The sequence below is a fragment of the Lepidochelys kempii genome, chromosome 5, assembly GCF_965140285.1.
Source record: "Lepidochelys kempii isolate rLepKem1 chromosome 5, rLepKem1.hap1, whole genome shotgun sequence".
NCBI lineage: Eukaryota > Metazoa > Chordata > Testudines > Cheloniidae > Lepidochelys > Lepidochelys kempii.
Window position 1 is genome coordinate 83,712,982 of NC_136384.1, and position 22,559 is coordinate 83,735,540.

The 22,559-nt window shown below is 40.2% G+C and overlaps 1 protein-coding gene across 1 annotated transcript in view; it reads left to right on the plus strand.

The window, feature by feature from the left end:
• CDC42SE2 (CDC42 small effector 2) overlaps nt 1–22,559 on the plus strand; it is a 117,465-nt gene that overhangs the window by 91,786 nt on the left and 3,120 nt on the right. Inside the window, exon 3 of the mRNA XM_073344880.1 lies at nt 16,703–16,804. Coding sequence (XP_073200981.1) covers nt 16,703–16,804 — 102 coding nt within the window. The remainder of the gene's footprint in view (nt 1–16,702; nt 16,805–22,559) is intronic.

Below are 22,559 nucleotides of genomic sequence, written 5' to 3' on the forward strand. Positions count from 1 at the left end.
GCTCTGGCCAATCTTTTACTGGAGGGAAGGGGCAGAGCCCACAGTGCAAAGAACCAAAGAAAGAGGTTCACAGTGGATCCAGTTCCTGAACTGTCAGTGTCTGCTGGAGAGAATGGGGAAAAAGAACGAGAAGTGAGGAGGAGTCTGCAGTAGCAATGGTGATAGAACTGCCCATGTCTGACTGTGGAAGTGTTGAGAATGAAGTTCCAAGTCCTCTGTCACCATACTCTACTTGAAGACTAGAATTATAACTCCGTAGTGCATTCAGTTGCAAATTTAAAAACTGGAAAGCATCAAAAGACCTAGAACTTGGAAAAGATGAAGGCAAAGTTAGCCCATTAGCTGGATACGAATTGGAACATCCACCTTCTTTCAGCAAGGGAATTCTTGCGGGTTGTTTTGAGAGGCTCCCGAAAAGTAATATTGTTGCAGGCGTAGTTGGGGATTCCTTCCCCTTTGTGATCACATCAGGGACTGCCTGAGGGTGAATCATCATGGCCAGTGTTAAAATGCTTGCTCGGGCAATAAGTGACAGGAATAGGTTCAAGACTCTGGCCCATGTTTGCTGCTGTTGCCCTTCCTGATGCCAGGGATGTTTTAAGGCAATTAGATTGCTTCCTGGTTAGTTGTGCTGAAGTGTACATGAGGATTCTATTTCATTCATCTCCCATTTCTGGTGGCATGTTTGGAGGCAGTATTGAGAAGCTCCTGCTTTATTTTATTGAAGCTCAGTATAAACCGATGTTTCAGATTTAGGAGAGTGTGGTTACATTTTTTAAAAACTAAGTCTTTTTTACAACATGTGTGTATATACTGCTGTGTGCATATAAATATACCCAGACATAAGTATCTCTACACATGTGTATGTAGTGGACAAAACTACCAGCTCACTTCAGCTAGCACCAGCAAGTCCCTATTTGATTCGCTAATATGAAAGACGGCTTCTTAACCAAACGGGCTTTGATATACAGATTTATCTAAGGTTAACTGGCTGCTTGTGTTTGTTTTTCAGTTGGGGGTGACATTTATTTGGTTGAATAGGAAGGGTTTCATGTTCTAAGTACTGAGACACATCCTGTCATGGAGCTGTCATTTTTCATCATGTCAGTTGACCTCTCTGCTAATATTTCCTGTGTTAATTTTCAGGAGAGGCTCAGCAAGTGGAAATAGATTTTTTTTATGGTGCTATTCTCTGTAGATTCTTATAAGTACTTATGGCTGGATTTTAAAACTTATTTGAGCATCTAATGACTTTTTCAAAGATGAAATCAATAGGAGTTAGGTGACTAGGTGTTTCTGAAAATTCCCCTAGGTGCCTCTCTAGCCACCTAAATAACTTTTAAAATCTGGCCCATATCCTATTAACAGCCAGTGTGATTTAAATATCACCTTTTTAAACAACACTTTAAAAAAAATTTTAAATGTGATTATTTTTCAGTAGGTAGCATTCTAATGTTAATTTCCATCTCCCTATTTTTCCATGTTTTTCATGTTTTTCTCTTCCATGAGTATTCTGTATTATTTCTTGTCCCTACCCTTCATTGTTACTGTGAAATTCACATTGAAAGCTTGTTTAATGGTATAAACCTTCACAGTGCCAGCTGTTTGATTCAAGTGAGCAGCTTTCGTGTTAAAATCATGCCCTTCTGAGAATTGTCATATAACTTGCTTACAGTAAGGAAAGAGCATGTGTTGGAGGTCTTGCAAACTCTAGTTCAGATAGCCAGTGATATTGCACAAATCATAACCTTAAACTTGTCACTTCACTTTGCTGCATTTCTGTAGCTGATTCATCGCTGTTACTCTTGGGTCACTACACAAAGATTATATGAATTATTGTCTGAATGTACTGAAGAATGGTATGCTTAATGCAGTAGAAACCCAAGATCTTGTTTTTGTAATGAGAAAACTGGGTTTGGTTTGATTTCATTTCGTTTCATTTTTTAAACGATCCTTTATCTGGTAATGGCTAAAAGGAGGGGGAAATGAACTCCTGTGGGGGGAAAAAATAATTAAAAGTTGCTGGAAAAAATTATGATAAAGCTTCAAAATTATAAGACCTAGAAGATTATGCTTACGTGCCTCTAGGAAAATACAGTGGTTTCTAGCTTTACCAAGTATGATTCACTATTTATTGCACATTTTAAATAGAGCCTGTTTAAGCCTTTAGAAAAGAACAAGATCCCTTTGCTGTTTGACCTAGACACAGTTTCTCAAAAGACCTATTGTTTTCAGGAGTCAACTGACCTCATCTGGCAAATTTTCCTGTTTATTTAGACAACATAGCCTGAAATTGCCAGTTCTGTCATATGATCAGTAATGCCATCATAACATAATGGAATACTGTGCAAACAGTTCAGAAACTGAGAACTTCAAAAAATTCCAGAAGGTGGTGATGTGCTGAATTGGCTTAAAAAAGGATCTTTTTGGAGGCATCAACAGTATGCAGTCAGTGTGAGGTTTTAACTTACTAAGGGTATGTCTACACTGGCAGAGTTACAGCGCCGGGAGTTACCGTGCCGCTCAGAGAGCGTTGAAGGGAAACCGCTGTTGTGTGTTCACACAGTCAGCTGCCTGCGCAATAGCATGTTCACATTTGCAGTAATTGCAGCAGCAGTATTTGGAGCAGTGCACTCTGGGCAGCTATCCCACAGAGCACTTTTTTCTCTTCTGCTGCTAAGACTTGTGGAAGGTGGAGGGGGTCGGAAGGCATCCTGGGTCCTGTCCCAGTGCCCCGTGATGCATTGCTTCGCATCCCAGCAATCCCTGTGCTTCCGTCCACATTTGGCACCATCTTTCAACAGTTTTGTTAAATTTAATTATATCACACTGGAATTATCAATGTAAATGATTTTGTTGTCCATGGTGATAAGGCCATTTTATTATAATATGGATTTAATCTAACCAAAACCTATTTTTCATTCAACTGGGCTCCTGAGCCTGCAACACCAGTGTGTATTGCTGATTCAAAAAAAGCAATGTCGGCAATGTAACTCTGACCCACTTACTAAATTCCACATGCTGTGGGAATGATCAAGTTTAACATACTTTTGGAAAAATATTATTAGTCAGATCCAGCTGATTCTGGATATCGTGCTTTCTACAAGCCATATGCCATTTATTTTTAAGGGATTTATTAATGTTGTTTTCATAGAATTAACGTGATTCAGGGAACTACTACTAGAAGATTCCTTTGTGGTGACAAAGACTAATCCTTCTACAGTGGAAATAATTATCTACATCTCAGATTAGGTGCTGGAATATGGGATTACTGGCTGTGGTTTTTTAAAACTCATATGAGAATACACAAATTTGATAGATTTAATATACATTATCTGCTTTTTTTTAATAAGTAAAATAAAGTATAGTGCCTCAATCTAGTTCACCATAGAACTTTCCTGTATATATGTCTGTCTTGGCCTCCTCAAGTGTGATCAGAAACTAACAAAATATTTAAACAGAACGGCCAAGATATCATTCTTTTTGGCAAGCTATTGTACAATAATGTGGAGATGTTGACAAGTGTGGACCAGGACACCTAGTCTACAAATAAATATATAAAGGTGTGAAAGCTGATGACCAAGTCATTAATTAATTAAAATAACATAAATTTGGTCTTTTGCATGTGCACCACATCACATCGATTTGTGTTAGAAATAAGAAATGTCTGTTGACTGCTTGCTGAAGCCCTGGCATGCTGGATCAGGTGAGATCCCACTACTGAAGTCTCTTTGTATTCAGCAGAGTACACTGTTACTCCTTTCCAGCCTAGCCTGATATATTCCAAAAGTTCTTGTGGGTAATCAGAGTAAGGAAAATTGTTTGCATATCAAATCTATGTATCAAAATCATAGTTGTCCTTGAAACAGACCCAGTCAGTTGCCTGTATGTCTTCTGTGTGGTCAAGGACACATTTTTAAATATTTAGGAATTCATATTACTTACTGTTATGTCTTTGTTTTCTCTAATTTACCTCCCTTTTCTTCAGAAAACAGTGATCCAATGAAACTATCCCTCTGTTATTTGGCTGAAGAGAATGGAAGTAATTAAGGTGCTTACCCCCATTTTATTTATCTTGCTACTGTGTTTCCCAACTAACTACCTAACAGTTGAGGAAAGACATGATCATCCACTTTATTTGGAAATTCAACAAGATTCAAAGAAGGATTGAACATTTGTATGAATAACAAAAATATCCAGTTATTCCCTTTCATTATCATTTACATCAAAATGTACCACTAACTATATTAAGTCTCATGCTTCAGGGCTTAAAACAGTCTTTAACTATTAGGAATTAGGAGATTTCTTGCGCTTTTCTCTGAAGTATCTGGTGCTAGCCACTATCGGAGACTGAATACCAAAGTAGGTGGACTGTGGGTTGGACCCAGTAAGGCAATTTGCTTGTCCCCATGAAAGATGGAGATCTTAGGTTAAAATGGTCTGCTCTTTGTGTCACAAGAGATTGGATGATTTGGACTCCCTAACTGTAAGTCATCTTACTGGCCACCATGCTTTCTGTAGCATTTATTTATTTATTTATTTATTTACAAACATTGTCCATAAAGTCATGCCCACTGGGTCCATAAAGAGCACAGTCCTAAAGTGCCCCACATGGAGAAGACGTTAGTGCATATTCTTAAATGTAACACAAAGCAAGTAATCAAATGTTTATATGCCAACATTGCTATCAGATTCTCTAAAAGTAAAGTGGGGAAGGGGCTAATGTCTCTGTTTTATTCAACTAAGTAAGATAGTTCAATCTCCTATTTCCAAAACTCAACATATTATAGTTTTAAAGATGTCTGGTGTAGACAAATGGATCTGTTTGGACTTAGGATGGTGAGTTTTGATCTCTTGAGTTTATAATTTTACTACAGTGGAAAGCAAATTATATTTGGGCCCAGACATTGGTTCAAAAATGGTGATGTGATCAAATTCTCTTTGTTTATTTACTGAAGGGAATTATTTTCCTTTTTCATACTGAAAATATTACACATGCCGTGTGTGTGTTAATTGAGTTTTTATATATTTGTTGTGATTTCAAGTTAAATTGTTTGTGAGAAGTTAAACACTGTTCATAAGATTTAGAAGGCAAAGAGAACATTTAGTTAAGGGAAGGATGTTGTAGACTCCTGCATTAGACTCCTGCATCTCTATTTTTGGACTAGCATATTTCACTTCTGTGGCTATATGGTGAAGAAGCAGTTGACAGGAAAGAAACATTTATCACTTTTCCAGCTTTATGAGAAAATTCAATAAAGATCCATTGTTTTAGAAAATAGCAAACATTTACTTATGACAATATCTTGTCATACTCCTTGAATTTCTTATTTTTGGCTTCTGCTACAGATGACTCATGCATGCTTTTACCACCTATTCCTGATCTGTGACTGGCACCATCATCATGCCTTCTTTTAAAGCACTACTCCCGGCACACAAATAAAGAGATGTATGTTTCTCCAGCTCATATTATCATAGCTTTCTGTGTTGAGGGAGCTGATCTGTGAACTGCTAAGCAACGCCTAGGCTCTGTCTAGACTCTAGTCTAAGGTATAAAGGTGTGTTGTTAGAAGGTGTTAGCTCAGGCGGTCTAACAAATACTTTCTAAAAGTCTCGTATAGATAAGGTCATGCATGCTTTAACGCATGCTAAACTGATTAAGTTAAATCCAGGGTGAGCCTAGGCTTTAATTCAGAGAAATAGTTCTCAGAGTCAGGATTCTATCTGTGTGTCCCAAAACAAGAAATCTGTAGACAGTTTGCTAGGGGTCAACAGTCACCAAGAGGAGAATAACTCAGAAAAGGATTCTGGATGACTTTTTCTGTTATTGATTGAACAATGTTTTCCACTGTTCAATTACTTTTAAAATATATTTTGGAAATTTAATGTTTCATGAGTTTTGGATTAAATTGTCCTTTATGAGAGTGATTTGTCTCTTTGGATGATAGATTCTTACATTTGGGTTTGTGCCTGCTTTTAATTCAAACTCTTTTGGATTAAATTTGGTGCAATTATTATTGTTAAATTAGTTTAGAACCTTTTGCTTAGTATCCTGAGTCAATTGCAGACTTTCCTTCTCAAAGTGGTGAATAAGCTGACCATCTGCATGAGAAGAGATGCCTGACATTCCTATTGAAATATTGCATTTTGTTTGTTTTTCACTTTTCACATAGCCTTTTTTGCTGCGTAAGCAGTCACTGCTCTGTCTGCTGGATATTTCTTGGCTCTTGATGCTCTAAGTATTCAGGCTACTACTGGTATGGTGGTATGGTTTTTGTATTGTGTGGGGGCAGGAGAGGAATTCTTTAAGCATTAGACTTTTTCCTCACAATTATTTTGTGGAAGACTTTAGAATAAAATTACCAGACTGGTGAGAACTCTTCTGATTAGTCCAGTTCTTCTCAGGAGGCCTGTGGCATTTCTGTAGTCCTCCACTAAAGGAGCAAATTCAGAAATCCTATCTGAGTGGATAGGATGAACTTTCAGAATATGTTCTTTCAAGTTTTAAATCTTTTTTTTGAGAGCATAGACTCCTGGCAACCATATCCTAATATTAAAATATTATCTGAAACTGATTAAACAGCTTACCTCTTACATACTGTGTAGTAGTAATCCAATGATAAAAACAGTTGACAATTCTCCAGCTAAGTGAGTTTGCTTTGAATTAATTTACTTTACTGCCTGAGCGTAAACATCCTGCTCATGAGAGAAGGTGGAAAAGTGACCTGTGTTTGACTGAATACTTTGTCTTTCCCAACCGTCTGAATTATGTGGGCTATGAAATGGCATGTTTATTCCTGCAGAGATTGTAACTTTTGAGCTGGTGGTCATGCCTTTCTGGAGGTTAAGGGATAGTCTGAAGATTGAAAAGTCCAAAATTTTAATTCCTTTCAACTGTTAGCTCTTATTTCAGGCCTACCAGCTTTAATAATATCCCATGAGAAAACTATCAGCTTAAAAGCTGATCAATATCTTTATTTTTCTAGATTTTTCTGTATTTAAAGTCTATGAGTGGGAGAGCTGATTTTTTTGGGAGGAAGAGAGGTGTTTGAAACTGAACTGTAAAACATACGTGGCAACGTACCGAGGCAATTTAGATTAATTTAAGGATTGCAGGAATTTGGTTTGCTTTTGTTTTTCACCTGCACTTCACCCCATTTCTTTTTGCCATCAAAGTGGAAGAATCCTGCTGAATCCTCAATCTGCCTACCTGCACTATCTTCCTGACATGCTATCACGACCACCATAGCACTAGTGGCTGGGTAGTTGGTGTTACTACTGGTGCCTGTTCCTGCTGCTTATCTTGATATGGTTCTTATATGGCCCCCTCACCATAGTATCTGAGTATCTAACAGTCTTTAATGTATTTATCCTCACAACATCCCTATGAGGTAGGAAAGTGCTGTTATTCCCATTTTACAGATCAGGAACTGAAGCACAGAGAGCTAAGTGACTTGCCCAAGATCACACAAAGTCTGTGTGAGTGCAAGGAATTAAACCTGGGTTTCCTGAGTGCCCTAAGTACTAGACTGCCTGCTGATACTGATAGAGGACCTGCTATACAGAAGCCAAAGTGTTCCTCCTCTTGCTATCATGAGTGGGAGGTGACACGCAACCTGAAGTATGGGAAGAGAAGGAAAAGGCTGAAGTGAAAGGGCATGGAAGGAGTTGTGTAACCTATGGAAAGGGGCAGAAAGATTCACAAAAACAAGATTAACAGAAAAAAGTAAGTGGATGGAGACGTGTATGAAACTTAGATTGAAGCTGTGGTGCTTCTGATTGGACTGATAGCTGGAGAAACTCAAATCCCCCCCCCCCCCCCCCGATACAACCTGAGAAAGTCAGGAGAGATCACTTGACTTCCTAGCCTGACAGAAATGAAATCGAACAACTGCCTTGCTCTAGGACCCTACAGTAACGATTATTTTGGTGAAGAAACAGTTTTCAAGTTCCCAAGGAGCTGTAAACTACTAAGTATTTTCTTTAAAATTATGAGAGATACCTTGACTGCTTGCTGTTTAATTTCAATAAATGACGTGGATACATACTATATTTAGACCTTTTAATCTCACTTCTGGGTCTAAAGTGCTAGAAATGTGCAAGATTTTAAAATCATCTTGTTATGACATCCAAACGTTGGTCTCATCCTATATCCTGATTTCATACTTTAAAAGGAACAGATAGTACTGTGTGTGGGTGTGAAGTGTGTTGTTCACAGCTTCAAAATGGGAAAGGCTTCAACTGTTGCCCTGGCAACTATGGCAACTAGCATGTGACATGGCATCTGTGTAATTCTACTGTATGTGCGGAGTAATTGCAAAAATTCTGAAACGGGCCTCAGAATTACTGGTTCTGACTCTTTCCCCGGATCCTTTTTTTAAAGAAGGAATTTACAGTATTCTTTTCTTTCTCGGGTCTAAGGTTACTTGGTGTGTTGTCACTTCTTTGTAAAAGGAAGTGAAGAGGCCTTGGGGAAGGCTGGAAAGAGGAAGAGGTTAAAAAAACAAATACTTTGCAGGTTAAAGGAAGTCTTTAGTGTTTTTAAAAAAAAGATTCAGTAATCTTAACCTCAAAAATATGGAAAGTTATTACCACTCTTTAAAAAATTATTCAGGACAAGGCAGCAAACAGATTTTTTTAGATTTTGTGAAAGATGGATAGCATCTAACTGCTGTTCATCTACCATGGAATAAAGAATGGGATTTAGCTGCAGCAGTGAGACACTGGGATTTAGAACACCCGAATGCTGTTCCTGGCACTACCATAGGCTCGCTCTGTGCCCTTGAACAAGTCATTTAACCCATTTGTGCCTTGTCTTCCCCATCTATAAAATGAATACTTACAGCACTTCCCTGAAGGCTTTATTAATGTAGCTACAGTGGTGTCAGAAACTCTGAGTGGCACTATATGCATATATTATTTTTTTATTTATATTTTATTGTTGTGAATCCCCTACATGAGACGATCCCATTACTAGAATGATAATTTAATTTACTTTTCAATTCAGGTACTATTAATTATTTTACTGATGGTGTATAATAAAGATTGGGGTATAGATAAGGGCCAGCTGGAGGCTGTGCTGGTGGTTGGGACGGTTTGGGAGTTTTGGGGGTTTTTTTAAAGATTTTTTTTACTTATTTTGTTTGTTTTTAATGTGTGTCATGCCCACAGTGCTAAATAGGCACAAATGATAAACTGAAGCAAGTGGCTAAGTTGAAGCAGTTCCTTTGATCTGAAAGAAAGACGTTTGCTTTGTTTTTCTTTCATAGATTAAACATAACTAAATAGACTGTCAGTGAGAAATATGTTTGTACTGTATACATACTATGCATAGAATGTTTTTAAATCCAACATAAAGTTTAAAGTCCCAGCAAAGAGAAATCTTGTGTTCAGTTGTGAAGGTTTTTCAGCCTTTATAAGGCACTCATTCAAAACCTCATAGTCCATAGTTACTTTAATTTTCAATTACATATCCCTAGGGACAGGAGATATTTCATTGCCTTGTTTCCAGCTTGGTGCGTCTCTTCTGCCCCCTTTGTCCATAATGAACAATAGTAACATTGCTACAATGGGACATAGGCACATGCTTAACTACTTATCTGAGTTGGGACCTTTGACAAAAGCTAGTGTAGACAACATGGTAATTCAGCCTTATGTAACTAAGCTCCTATCTGCACTTGTGTTAAAAACAGTGTTTCCTGATGCTTTTTAGAGTCTTGACTTACAGCCACTTCAGGGAAGACCAGTTGGGGCTCCCTACGTATGGCTTTGTTGTTGAGAAAATGGGACTGGGACTCAGGAGATCAATTGTCCTGTTCTTTGCTGTGTTGTGGACTATGCCGCCTTGGCAAATCACTTAGGGGTTGTGGGGAGATGATTAACCCTTTGTTTCCAGGTTTGAATCACATAAATGCACAGCATCTGATTCTGGTCTACTTTCACTAGTGGTTGGGTACACCAGTGTAACTGTTTTGACTCATGGTGTATCCTGGAGTCAGGCCTGTTCTGGCTGAGCACTATCACTTTTCTCTTTAAAAAGGGAAGTGTTCTGGTACTGATTACTATGAAATATTACAGCTGTGCAGAGGACAGAGACTCCATTTTTGCAAAGGATTTTGAAATTTTGTCATTGTTCAGAATCAGAATGAAAACCAACATTTTTCAATTTTCTGCAAAGGAAAAATCTAAAATTTTTATATGTACACATGTATTTTACACACACACACACACACGTTTTGGGTTGAATGAAATATTTGGTTTGACAAAAATGAAACATTTCATTTCAATTTTGACTTTTATTTTAATATATAACACAAAATAAAATTTCAAAACAAAGTCATTTTAAACTAAAACATCTAAACATTTTTTTCTGAAAATGTCATAATGGGATAAGGTTGAAACGCTTTTCAAATTTTCCTCCAAAATGAAATTGCAGTGAAATCAGCCCAATTTTTGAAGCATGTCCATTTTGACAGAACCAGATATTCCAACAAAGCATGAGTCTTTTAAAGTTTCTCTGACCAGCTCTAAAAATCAGGTGTATTTGACACACAAGAAATTAGTCTAGTAGTTGAAACCTTGGAGTATATGCACAATTCTGTCACGGTGGGAGATAGAAGAAATGTTCTAAACTCTGAACTATTTAATTATAGTAACTTTAATCAATGTTAAGCATAAAGACATTATTCTGAAATTCTCTTCTCTCAGTCGATCACAGACTCTTTCCCTATTTATATCATGAGTAACTTAGAATTTAATACTGAACAGACTATTTCCTACATGAGCCTATTGCTCTTCTCTTGGATTCAAGCACTAGTTTAGTGGACTACTACAGAGTAGGTTTTAAACAGTTTATTTTTATAAAATATATTTTACATTAATTCTTCTTTGAGTGTTTGCTTTTGTCCATTCTATGCTAGGTGTGTGCACAGTTGCCAAAGATTTTTCCCTCAGTGGTATCTGTTGGGCTGGCTCTAGTGCCCTCTGGAGTCACACACACATGTGCTGGTATAAAGGTTGCCACTGGCCCCACCCCCTCTTAGTTCCTTCTTACCGCCCATGACAGTTGCTGGACAACCCCTCTTGCTGTAGCAAGGCTTCTTTCTCAGTCATTTGGACTTTGTTCATATTTTGTACAGTTATTGTGGTTAGTGTATATAGTTTTTAGAGCTAGTCTATATAGTAGTGTTCGTAGTTGTCCCTGTTTTTGAGGGGCTTTTCATCCCAGGGGCTGGGCATGTCCCGTGCAGCAAGCCGATGGCAATTAGTGACCTGTAAACTAGCTGTCTAAAGTGTCTGGGGGGACTCTCATGTTAAAGAGAAGTGCCAGGTCTGTAGTGACTTCAAACTCCCTATAAGAAAAGATAGAGACTTTCGGCTGAAGGCCATTCTTCTGGAGATAGCCCTCAGACCAACCTTGGAGCCGATGGCAATATACCATTTTTGACTTTTCAGATCCATTCCTCCTCTTGTTTTTGGACCACCTGTCGCCCTCCAGTCCACTGTGTCCATATATAACATCAGACCGTTGGGTACTGAGTACAGTTACAGTCAGTTGTGCCCTCCAATTTTCATCCACCCCTCCATCCATTTAGTTGGGATTGGTCCTGCTCTGGGCAGGGGTTTGGACTAGATGGCCTCCAGAGGTCCCTTCCAACTCTGTTATTCTATGATTCTATGATCCTATGCCCCACTCCTGTCCCTCCTCAGGGACCTTTCGAATGAGCAGCTTCTCATCCAGGAGGTGCAAGCCCTCCTATGTGTGGGGGCCGTAGAGGGGGTTCCTCGAGACTTGAGAGGGAAGGGGTTTTACTCCAGATATTTCCTAATCCTGAAGACCAAGGTGGGGTCTATGGCCCATCCTGGACATGCATCGCCACAACAAATATCTAAAAAAAAAATTGAGGTTCCACATAGTCTCCCAAGCCTCCATCATTCCCCCCTGGATCCAGGAGACTGATACACCACCCTTAACTTAAAGGACAATTATTTCCACATCACTGTTTTCTGTGGTCACAGATTTCTCAGATTTGTAGTTGGTCAACGTCACTACCAATTCAATGCTCTCCCTTTCGACCTATCAGCAGCCCCACAGGTCTTCACAAAGCATATGGCAGTGGTAGCAGCCTTCCTCGGGTGTCGAGGCGTGCAAGTCTACCCGTACCTCGACTACTGGCTGATCAAAGGTCGGTCCCAGGTTCAGGTGCAGGACAGCATCGGTACAGTATGGGCCACCTTCCAGGCACTGGGTCTGTTGATAAATGAGCAGAAGTCAACCCTGGTCCTGGTTCAGAGAATAGAGTTCATCAGGGCAGTGCTCGACTCAACCCAGCCAAAGCCTCCCTACGGGAAGCCTGAAGCAAGCTATGTCGGATGTGATTTCCAAGGTCGCAATCCAAATAATGACGACTGCTCAGGTCTGCCTCAAATTGTTGGGACACATGGTGGCAGATGTGGCTGGCATCGGCCTACTCCCCAAGCAGACCCACCTGGACTCAATACTCTCAATTCTGCCTCCGGTCCTTGCTTTGCTGACCTGGTGGAAAGACCCAGGATCTGTATCGGAGGAGTACCCTTTGCTGCCTCTCAGCCATCGATAACACTAGTCTTGTATGTGGGGATGTGTCAGACCTTGGGTAGGGAGCCCACCTTGGCAACCTTAGGACTCAGGGCCTCTGGTTCCAGGAAGAACACTCCCTGCATATAAAAGTTAGGGAACTCAGAGAAGTATGCTTGGCTTGCCAGGTGTTCCTTCCCCAGATCTCAGGCAAAGTGATGCAGGTCATGACGGACAATACTGCATCAATGTTTTACATCAACAAGCAGCGAGGCGCTCAATTTTCAGCCCAGTGCCAGGAGGCCCTTTGGCTGTGGGACTTCTGTATGGATCACATCATACACATTGAGGCATCACATCTTTTGGGAGCCTGAAACACACTGGCAGGTCACCTCGGCAGATCCTTTTCCTCTCACCACAAGTGATCTCTTCACCAGAGGTCATCAATGTCATCTTCCAGAGGTAGGGGCCTCTCCAGGTGGATTAGTTCACCACCAGGCAGAACAGGAAATGCCATCAGTTCGGCTTGCTGCACAGGCACAGCATGAGCTCCCTCTTTTATGCCTTCCTGCTCTCATGGACAGGAGACCTGTACGCTTCTCAACAATAACGCTTGGTTTACAAGGTCCTCCTAAAAATCAAATGGGACAAGGTAAAAGGTATCCTGGTAGCACCAGGATAGACACACCAGTATTCATTTGGTACGCTTCTGGACCTATGAGTGGCAACTCCACTCGCATTCCCACACTGCCTAGACTTGATTTCACTAGACTATGGCCAGTTGCTTCACCCAAAACTCACTTCTCTGCACTTGACTGCATTGTTGCTGCGTGGCTGAACCCTGAAAAACAGGCCTGCTTGTTCAGGTTCAACAGGTCTTGCTAGGTAGTAGGAAGCCTTCCACCAGGGCTGTCTGCCTGGTGGAAGTGCAAACATTTCATTTGTTGGAGTCTCTCTCCATTCTGATGCTTCGTCAGCAGCATTCCTCATGCAGGTAACAGTCCAGGACATCTGGAGAGCCACAACCTCGTCACTGGTTCATACCTTCGCTTCCCACTAGGCCATCACCCAACAGGCCTGTGACGATGCCAGTTTCGGGAAAGCAATGTTGCAGTTGGTGCGACCATGTACTCCAAGCCCACTTCCGGGGGTACCGCTTGTGAGTCACCTAGCATGGAATGGACATGAACGAGCACTCGAGAAAAAACGGTTACTAATTAATATGCAAACTAGATACCATTAATTGGGTTTGAATAGAGACTGAGAGTGGCTGGGTCATTACACATTGTGATACGGCATGGCCAGAGGGCAGCAGGAGAGTGTTAGAAGGGAGCCTTATTCCCTGTAGAGGGAAGAAAGTTTGCTATAAATTAATTAAAGCACCTGAAGCCAGTCACATGATGATAACTCCCTGCTTCAATCAGACAAGAGGAGGAGTTGAAGCAGAGTGGATTGGCGTTGGAGCAGAGAGCAGATTGGAGGGAAGCAGAGGAGAGTTTGGAGAATTGCTGTGGTGGGCTAAGAAGACCAAGACCCTAGTTAAACGGACACCTGGTTTGTGCAGAGGGAGGGCAGGAAGCCCCACAAGCTGAAGGGCCGGAGAGGGAAGTAGCCCAGGGGAAGGAACCGCTAGTTCTAGTGATTTACTACTGTCCCTCGGGCCCCTGGGCTGGGACACGGAGTAGAGGGAGGGCCCGGGTCCCTCCCACTCCACTCCACTCCCCTCCTTAGGACACTAGTGGGGCAGTTAATACCCCAGTTCAGGGGCAAGAAACGGTGCCCTGAACCACCCCCTCAGAAGAGAAAGTGCGAGACCCATCATGGTAGTGCCGGCAATTTGCCACAACATATTGAATCTATTTCCCCATGTTAAGTATCCTCACACTTTCTTGTCAACTGTCTAAATGGGCCATCTTGATTATCGCTACAAAAGTTTTTCTCCTGCTGATAATAGCTCATTGTATTTAATTAGCCTCTTACTCCACCTTTTCATGTTCTCTGTATGTATGTATATATATCTTCTTACTATATGTTCTATTCTATGCATTCTGATGAAGTGAGCTGTAGCCCACGAAAGCTTATCCTCAAATAAATTTGTTAGCCTCTAAGGTGCCACAAGTACTCCTGTTCTTTTGTAACTGGTGTTCTTCGAGATGTGTTGCTCAAGTCCATTCCATGACCCACCCTCCTACCTCTCTGTTGGAGTTACCAGCAAGAAGGAACTGAGGGGGTGTGGGGCCGGTGGCACTCTTTATACAGGCGCATACGTGCATGACTCTAGAGGGCACTAAATCTGGTCCTATGGATACCACTGAGAGAAAAAATTCCGGCAACTGTGTACACGGCGCACACACACCTAGCATGGACTGGACATAAGCAACACATTTCAAAGAACAACAGTTATGAAAGGTTAGCAACCATTTTTTCTTTCCATATTTATATTAAACAAAATGGATCTAGGCAGCAAAAATCCTCTTTCCCTTGAAAGCCCTGCGAAGCTACAGTGAAAATAAAATAAAATGCTTATTTTAGTTGGTGGTCTATTACTTGTCAAATTTGTTTGCTGTAGGGACCCTAGTAACAGTTTGGGGTGCAGAGTAGATCATTTTTATTATTCCATTTGTACGTGGCTGGTTTTACAGTATTGCTTTTTTCATCCTTTGGTTGTTTAATATTTGTGTTAAAAGACGTAGCAGACTTCTTAAGTTACTCTTCAGGTGGGAGAGGAAGGTGCATATTTGTCATGGATTTGATTTAATTCCAGAAATATCTTGCTCTTATTGGGCATATCCTGTGATGTATTCTCACAGCTGTGGCTTTGATTCACAGTGACTTTTAGCTAAAATTGTATTTTGACAGGCGTGATTCCCACTGGTAAGACATGTAAACTTCCCACCCAAAACTCTAAATGATCCTAGCATCTATGACAGACCAGGAAGGGAGAGATACTCATCCTTTAAACTGTGACAGATCAAGTCTTGATAGACAGGGAAGCTTTGACTGAGGTCAGGTAACTTTTTAATGGCAGTTGTGTTGTACTTATTCAATTTCAGTTCAGTGGTTAGCTTAAACTGGACTGTTCGGTGTGAAACCCATGGCCACTCTCATCTTTTAATACAGGAGAGTGGCCTGCAGCAACGACTGGTGGCAGCATATGATGCTGCATTCAATCTAACCATCTCCTGTATTAGAGATAAGGGCAGCTGCAGTCTGTTCCATTTTATGCATTTAAATGCAGACTTTGGTCTTGTGGAAGACTGCCAAAGAAGCCTTTATCAGGGTAAATTGTGGCTGCCTTTGATTCATCATTTACCTATTATTACATTAACAAAAATTGAGGCAGCAAGTCTATGCAAGAAAGGGGAAACTGAGGTCAAAATTGTTATGCTGTCCCATGCTGTGAGGGATGGTAAAATACATTATAAAGGGTATGCGGAGCATGTAATCTGACATCCACTGCCATGGTATTAAGGCATGGTACTCTAACTAAGCTGCATGAAAGCAGTTTGAATATACAGAGACCTTTGGGAACATACGTTTATACTGTGTAAATCCATGAAGAGATACCTTAGAAATGCTCCTATCAGAGCACTCTCACAAAATGTGTTCTTAGTGCTATGACTTCATATTGGAAATAGTCTAGGATTTCTGTGCATTTATATGTTTTGTATGGACATGAAAGATGGTGATTAATGGTTGATTAAACCAAGAGCATCTGATGCGTCACAACTGTAAACTAATATGGGACAATTGATGTGCAACGCCAAATGTCAAAGATGGTTAGAACTTTTTCTGTGTAAAGAATTAAGTATGTTGTTTTGTTTAATAGGCATTAGATTATAGTAAAGTTACTGATGTGTAGTTGGTTGCATATAGAAAGTTGTCTAATTCTAGGAATATTCTTATCGAGCTGTCTTCTAAACACAATACTTGGTCACATGCCCTTTGGTTGATGCCAAGGTATTGTGGATGACTCTGTGTTTAGCTTAACCAAAAAATTGGGCTGTGGTCTTCTTATGCTAAAAATACATTTAACACTCTGTGGGGGCAGTTCACTTTTAACTATAAACCAAATTTTATATTTAATCCAGGTATTCTTTGCTTTTTAAGTAAGTGGCAATCACAACTTTTTTATCCACTTTTCAGAAGAGGCGACGGCGGATCGACCGAAGTATGATTGGAGAGCCAACAAACTTTGTTCACACAGCTCATGTAGGATCAGGAGACTTATTCAGTGGAATGAATTCGGTAAGTGTATATGAATGAAGAAAACCCTGTATCATCTTAGACTGCATCCATACAAATACTAGAACAAAGACTGGAGAAATTATAGTTAGAAAACTGATTCACCCCTGTGTTACATCTATTTTACTATTGATTTCAATGGAGTTACCTCATTGTAAAACTGGAGAATAACACAGTGCTTAAAATATTCTAAATCAAAATGTAAAATTAGTAAACGTTAATGTACTGTTTACTGATATTATCATCTTGCAATTTTGGGTGCCATATAAATTATAAGGTAGTCACTGAGTAAGCCTCTTTTTCTTTCCTAATAGAAATGAGCCATTTGTGTATTCCCATAAGCTTGTATTGCAAAATAGGCTAGGAAGAACTAGAAAAAGACTATCCTTAAGACCAACAGACAATGCATATATGAAAAAGGGATAAAAATGTTTCCATAGTATTTCACATTTTTGGTATTTCTCTTCATTAGTTTATTGATCTTTTATGCAAATGTTATTAGTCTTGTTGTTTTATTAAGAATTCACATTTTTCCACCTGAAGCTATAATCCTATTTGTGACATTAGTTATTCTCACAGCAAACTGTTGTGATATCACAAGCAGAGACTTGCAGCTTCCTATGGAGGAAAAGCATAACAACAATGAATTTATGTACTACCAAGAGACCAAGTGCTTGTTCTCATGCACACAACCTTGAAAACAAAGATGGAGAAATGTGTTAAGAATTATTATATAAAGGCAGACTTCTATACAGAATATTTTTTCAGTGTTTTCTATGAAATGTTAACCAGTCTTTAAGATGTGATTCACCTCATTAAAGTTTTAATGCCAGGCAAGGGATGTGTACTGATAGGAAGATACCTTTATGTCCTTTGAAATTTGATACATTTATATGCCTCTAATGGTACTCTTGGAAGGAAAGAGATTTGATTGGGAACAGTGAGTTTTAGTGAATGGGGAGGAAGGACTCTAGGGAAGAAGTATAAGAATTTAAGGCATGTGGGAATCTTTGAGCAGAGCTATGGAAATCAATCACTTTCTGTTGTTAGGTAAGCAAAAGATGACATTTGTAGCTTCCTGGAAAGGAAGCAGCTTGTTTGCCTTCCCAGCTGTAGTAGAGGCACTTCGTATTCCTTGATAGCAGCTAGGGGGAGGGCAAAAGGAGATGGTTCGACATTGCAAACACAATACCAAGGCTTCTTGAAACAGTGTATTGGCTAGGGCACAGTTTTACTAAAACAGTTGTACACATACCATTATAAATGGATGTATAGCTTGATAAATATATAATTAGCTTTTGCTGCATTTTAATGCAGTGTTTTTAGTTTCATTAAAAACAGTTTATCTGCCTGCTCATTAGAAACATAAATTTTCTCTTTAATTTCAATTTATAGTTCTTTTGAAGGATTAAGAACCTTTGAATCAGTATTTAGTTGTTCCCTCTCCTTTGGGACGCTTTTCTTTTCCCACAGCCACCAACCAGAAGGTTATGGTGACAAAGGACTCCTTTTTCTTCCTTCCACTTTCAGCCCTCATCCCTCTTATAGACTTCAGACTTGTAGACTTTAAGGCCAGAATGTACCATCAGGATCATCTATTCTGACCTCCTGCACATCACATGCCACAGAAGTTCACCCATCCACTCTGGCTGAGTTACTGAAATCCTAAATCTTGATTTAAAGACTTCAAGTTACAAAGAATCCACTATTTACTATAGTTTAGACCAGCAAGTGGCCCGTGCCCTATGCTGCAGAGGAAGGGGAAAACTTCCCAGGGTCTCTACCAATCTGACCTGGGGGGAAAATTCCTGCCTGACCCCAAATATGGTGATCGATTGGACCCTGGACATTTGGGCCAGTCCCACCAGCCAGATGCCTGGGGAAAATTTTCTGCAGTAGGTCAGAGCCCTCCCGATCTAGTGTCCCATCACTGGCCATTGGAGACATTTGGTTATAGTAGTTGCAGATGGGCCATATGCCCTTGTAGGCAATCTCATCATATCATCCCCTCCATAAATTTATCAAGCCCAGTCGTAAAACAACTTAGGTTTTTTGCCCCCACTGCTCCCCTTGGAAGGCTGTTCCAGAACTTTATTCTTCTAATGATTAGAAACCTTCATCTAATTTCAAGCCTAAACTTATTGATGGCCAGTTTATATCCTTTTGGTTTTTTGCCAACATTGGCTCTTAACTTAAATAACTCCTCTCCCTCGCTGGTGTGTATCCCTCTGATGTATTTATAGAGAGTAATCATATCTCCCCCTCAGCCTTCATTTTTGTTAGGCTAAACAAGCCAGGCTCCTTAAGTGTCCTCTTGCTATATAGGTTCTCCATTTCTCTGTTCATCCTAGTAGTCCTTCTCTGAACCTGTTCCTGTTTTGAATTAATCTGTTTTAAACATGGGAGTTCACACAGTTCTCCAGATGAGGAAAGACTACAAAGACCCTTTCTCTTTCTTCATTTTTAAACTACATATGATACAGCTCATCTTTCCCTCCAGATGGTCATTATTTACCATCCCTGAACCTACTTCTGCCTTCGTCTTGAACACTGACTGGTTGGCCTTCTTTCTATCCCCCCAGTCTCCTTCCTTTATTTTGAGTAAAATCACACATGTGACTAATATGATTCATCTCCCTCTTCTCTCCTCTGGTCCCCACGTCAGGATGGACTCACCCACTCAGCTTTGGTCATATTTTTTTTCCACTCTGGCCTTCGAGAAACACTGATTTCTCCATTCTTGATTCACCTATTTATATCATCTGGCATTGCCCATTCTTCTCTCTTGCTCAGCCGCTCACTCCTTCTGTATTCAGTTCCCTAGCCTCTGACTTCTTTCTCCTCCCAGCCCTCTTCTTCTTCTTACCCATCCTCCACAGTGTACATTACAAGGTCACAACCATAGATCCACCCTATCTGCCTCACTTAATGCTCTGCCCATTGCACCAGCTATTCATCCAACTTTCCTGCTCTTGCCTTTGCTGTTGCTTTTGTTCTGCTGAACAACTTTGAAGGAATTCCTATTACCTTGTCATATAACTTCCTTTCTTCATTCAGCTGTGCCCCATGCCTGCCCAGCAATATTTATCCATTCCTATGTTCCCAGTACCTGGCAACTCTTTGTCACTTTAGGGCACTGCCCAGGGTGCTGCCCCACAGTTTGAACTACTTGGATGTGAATGACAGTACACAACAAAGTACTGTGCTGTAACTCCCTTGTGTGGATGCTGCAGGCATGAACTTGTACTATAGTAGTGCAAATTAGGGACTATTGAGTTCACACCATCACACCCCCACAGTATGAACTGTGGGTCTAATTGTCTTTCTCTTCCTTCTCTGCATAGGATCTAGCTGTTTTCTCAAAGACAAAATTGACAGATTTAGTTGGTGCTCTTCATCCCTGCTCCTTTATCATTCCACATTACTTCCTTCCTCTTTTGACTCTGTCCTCTACCTCTGTGTCCCCTGTGAGGCGTCCCAGGTTTTCTTTGCTTCACCATCTACTGGTATTTCTTAGTACTTGAATCGCTTTATGAATCCCTTATTTCTTCTATGTGTAGTTCAAACTGTCTTCTCTTGCACTGAGCTTACACAACTCTGGTCTCATCTACAGCTCAGTCCATATTTCCCCCAATCCCTCTTTTGCACCCTAAGTTCTGCTGACTGCTTTCCCTTGTCCCTCTGTCTGTTACTCCCACTTGTCACTCCCTGCCTTTTTACCTAATGACCACCCTATTTGAGGGTGCCAAACACTGTCCCACATCTACATATTCCTCCTGAAAACTCATTTTGCTGAATAGTCTTCCACTGTTATCTTCCATTTCAGTGCCATCTGCCCTGCTCCCTTATATGAAGAAAAATAAATAGAAATTACTAAAACACACCTGCAATTCAACAGCTCATGTAATCTCTATTTGCTGTAATCTTCACCCTCTTTTTTTTCTTTCTTCTCCCCTCCTCTGCGCCCCCCCCTCCATTGCCTGTTTTATCCCTCTGCATGTTATGTCTCAGTTAGATAGTAAGCTCCTCAGGAGAGGAACCTTGTCTTACATGTACAGCATCATAGAGCCGCATAGTGCCTTTAAGAAATATGGCTTTAATTGTACTTCACTGCACTCATTCTAACGTTTTTTGTTAGACTCAGAAGGATGATACTTCCAAATGAGTATTACCAGTGCAACATTTTCATAGACCTGATTTTCAGTCAGCGTTCTTGACAGTTGCATATCGCTTACATAGATTTTCATACAGGATGTCCCATTGTTGAGTTATGGTGGTAAGCCTTAAAACTTGCTGATTTTTGCCTTCCATGAATAAATATGGTTACTTCAGCATCTGTACTGATACCCTAACAACTTCCCAACACTTGCTAACTGCAACACCTATGCCAGAGACACCCAACTATTGAGACAGTTTATTTTATTAACAACAGCACCTGGCAAGACTTCAGAGGTGGCCACTGTTGAAAGTTTACTCTTTGTTTGTTCAGCGGTGTGACTTGTTATTTGTATGCTGTTTTAAAATAAAGCAACGTATCAAAGTATTACAAGGCCACCAGGTGAGCATGCTGCCAGGGATATGCATAGGAAGACCTATACTGAAGACCTATGTTTGGTGGAATAATCTATTTCCAGGCTAGTTAAGGCACGGTACATCAGAAATGAAAGAAGTATGCCATCCTTTTAAGTCTTTTTGTAGTCACTCCTGCCCATACACTGAAAGTTTCTGAAGTGGGTGGACCACCTGCAATCCCTTTGCTCCTAAGCTCAAGAGAAGATGCTGTGGTGAAGAGTACTGTTTGGTGAAATGTGAAATTGAACAATTTATTTCCTTGGGTTTATTTGGAAAACAGCCGCCATGTTTTCTTCAGATGTTAATTTTGGTCCTGTTCACTGGCCTGGTATCAGAACTATGCTGTCTAAAATGTTGTTTAAACATGGTTGTTGCCAGCCGAGTTTTAGCACAGGATCATTTCACGCTGATTATGGGAACTGTCTACACATAGGAGAGAGCCATGTTAAATGTGGTTTTCAGCTGTGGGTGTCTACATTATAAAACATTTGTCTGTGTGAACCAAAAAAAAAACAAAAAATGCTATTGCCCTGTCTTAGCTTAGAGGTTGATTCACTGACATAGTTTTAACATGTTTTTTTTACTGACGTTTTTGAGTTGTCTGTGGGAGGATATATCTGAAATGATTGTAAGTATCACACTTTGGGACAGGGCCTTATAGCTCTGAGCCCCATTTCAAAAGATGGAGACTGAAAGAAGTGTCTGTCTGTGTAATATATATGTGTGTGTCTGTGGTGTACATAAAGAGCTTTTTCCAACCATTCTTAACGTTGAAATGATCTGCCCTAAGGCAGTCATAGAGATGTGATTATTTTGATTTATGCTGCATGAGCACATGAGAATTGGGCTCTCACTAGCTTTTTATGGATATAGGCTATGAAGCCTTTTTTAATTCACGTATTTATTTGTGTCAGCCTAAAAAGTACCTTCAAATAAATCCTTGCCAGAGAAGTTGATATGTTGAAGCATCACTTAAATAAATCCTCTGTTTATTGAAGGAATAGGATCAGCTGAAGGAAAAATAAATCTGTGCTCCATACTACATCACCACAAAAAAATCCTTCCGAAGGGTCTCTAGTAGTTTAGGAATCCCTAGGCAATGAACTGTTGGATAGGCTTATAAAACTATATCTATGGAATCTATACTACAGTGCAACTATTCTATATGAAAACATCATCTTTTTTT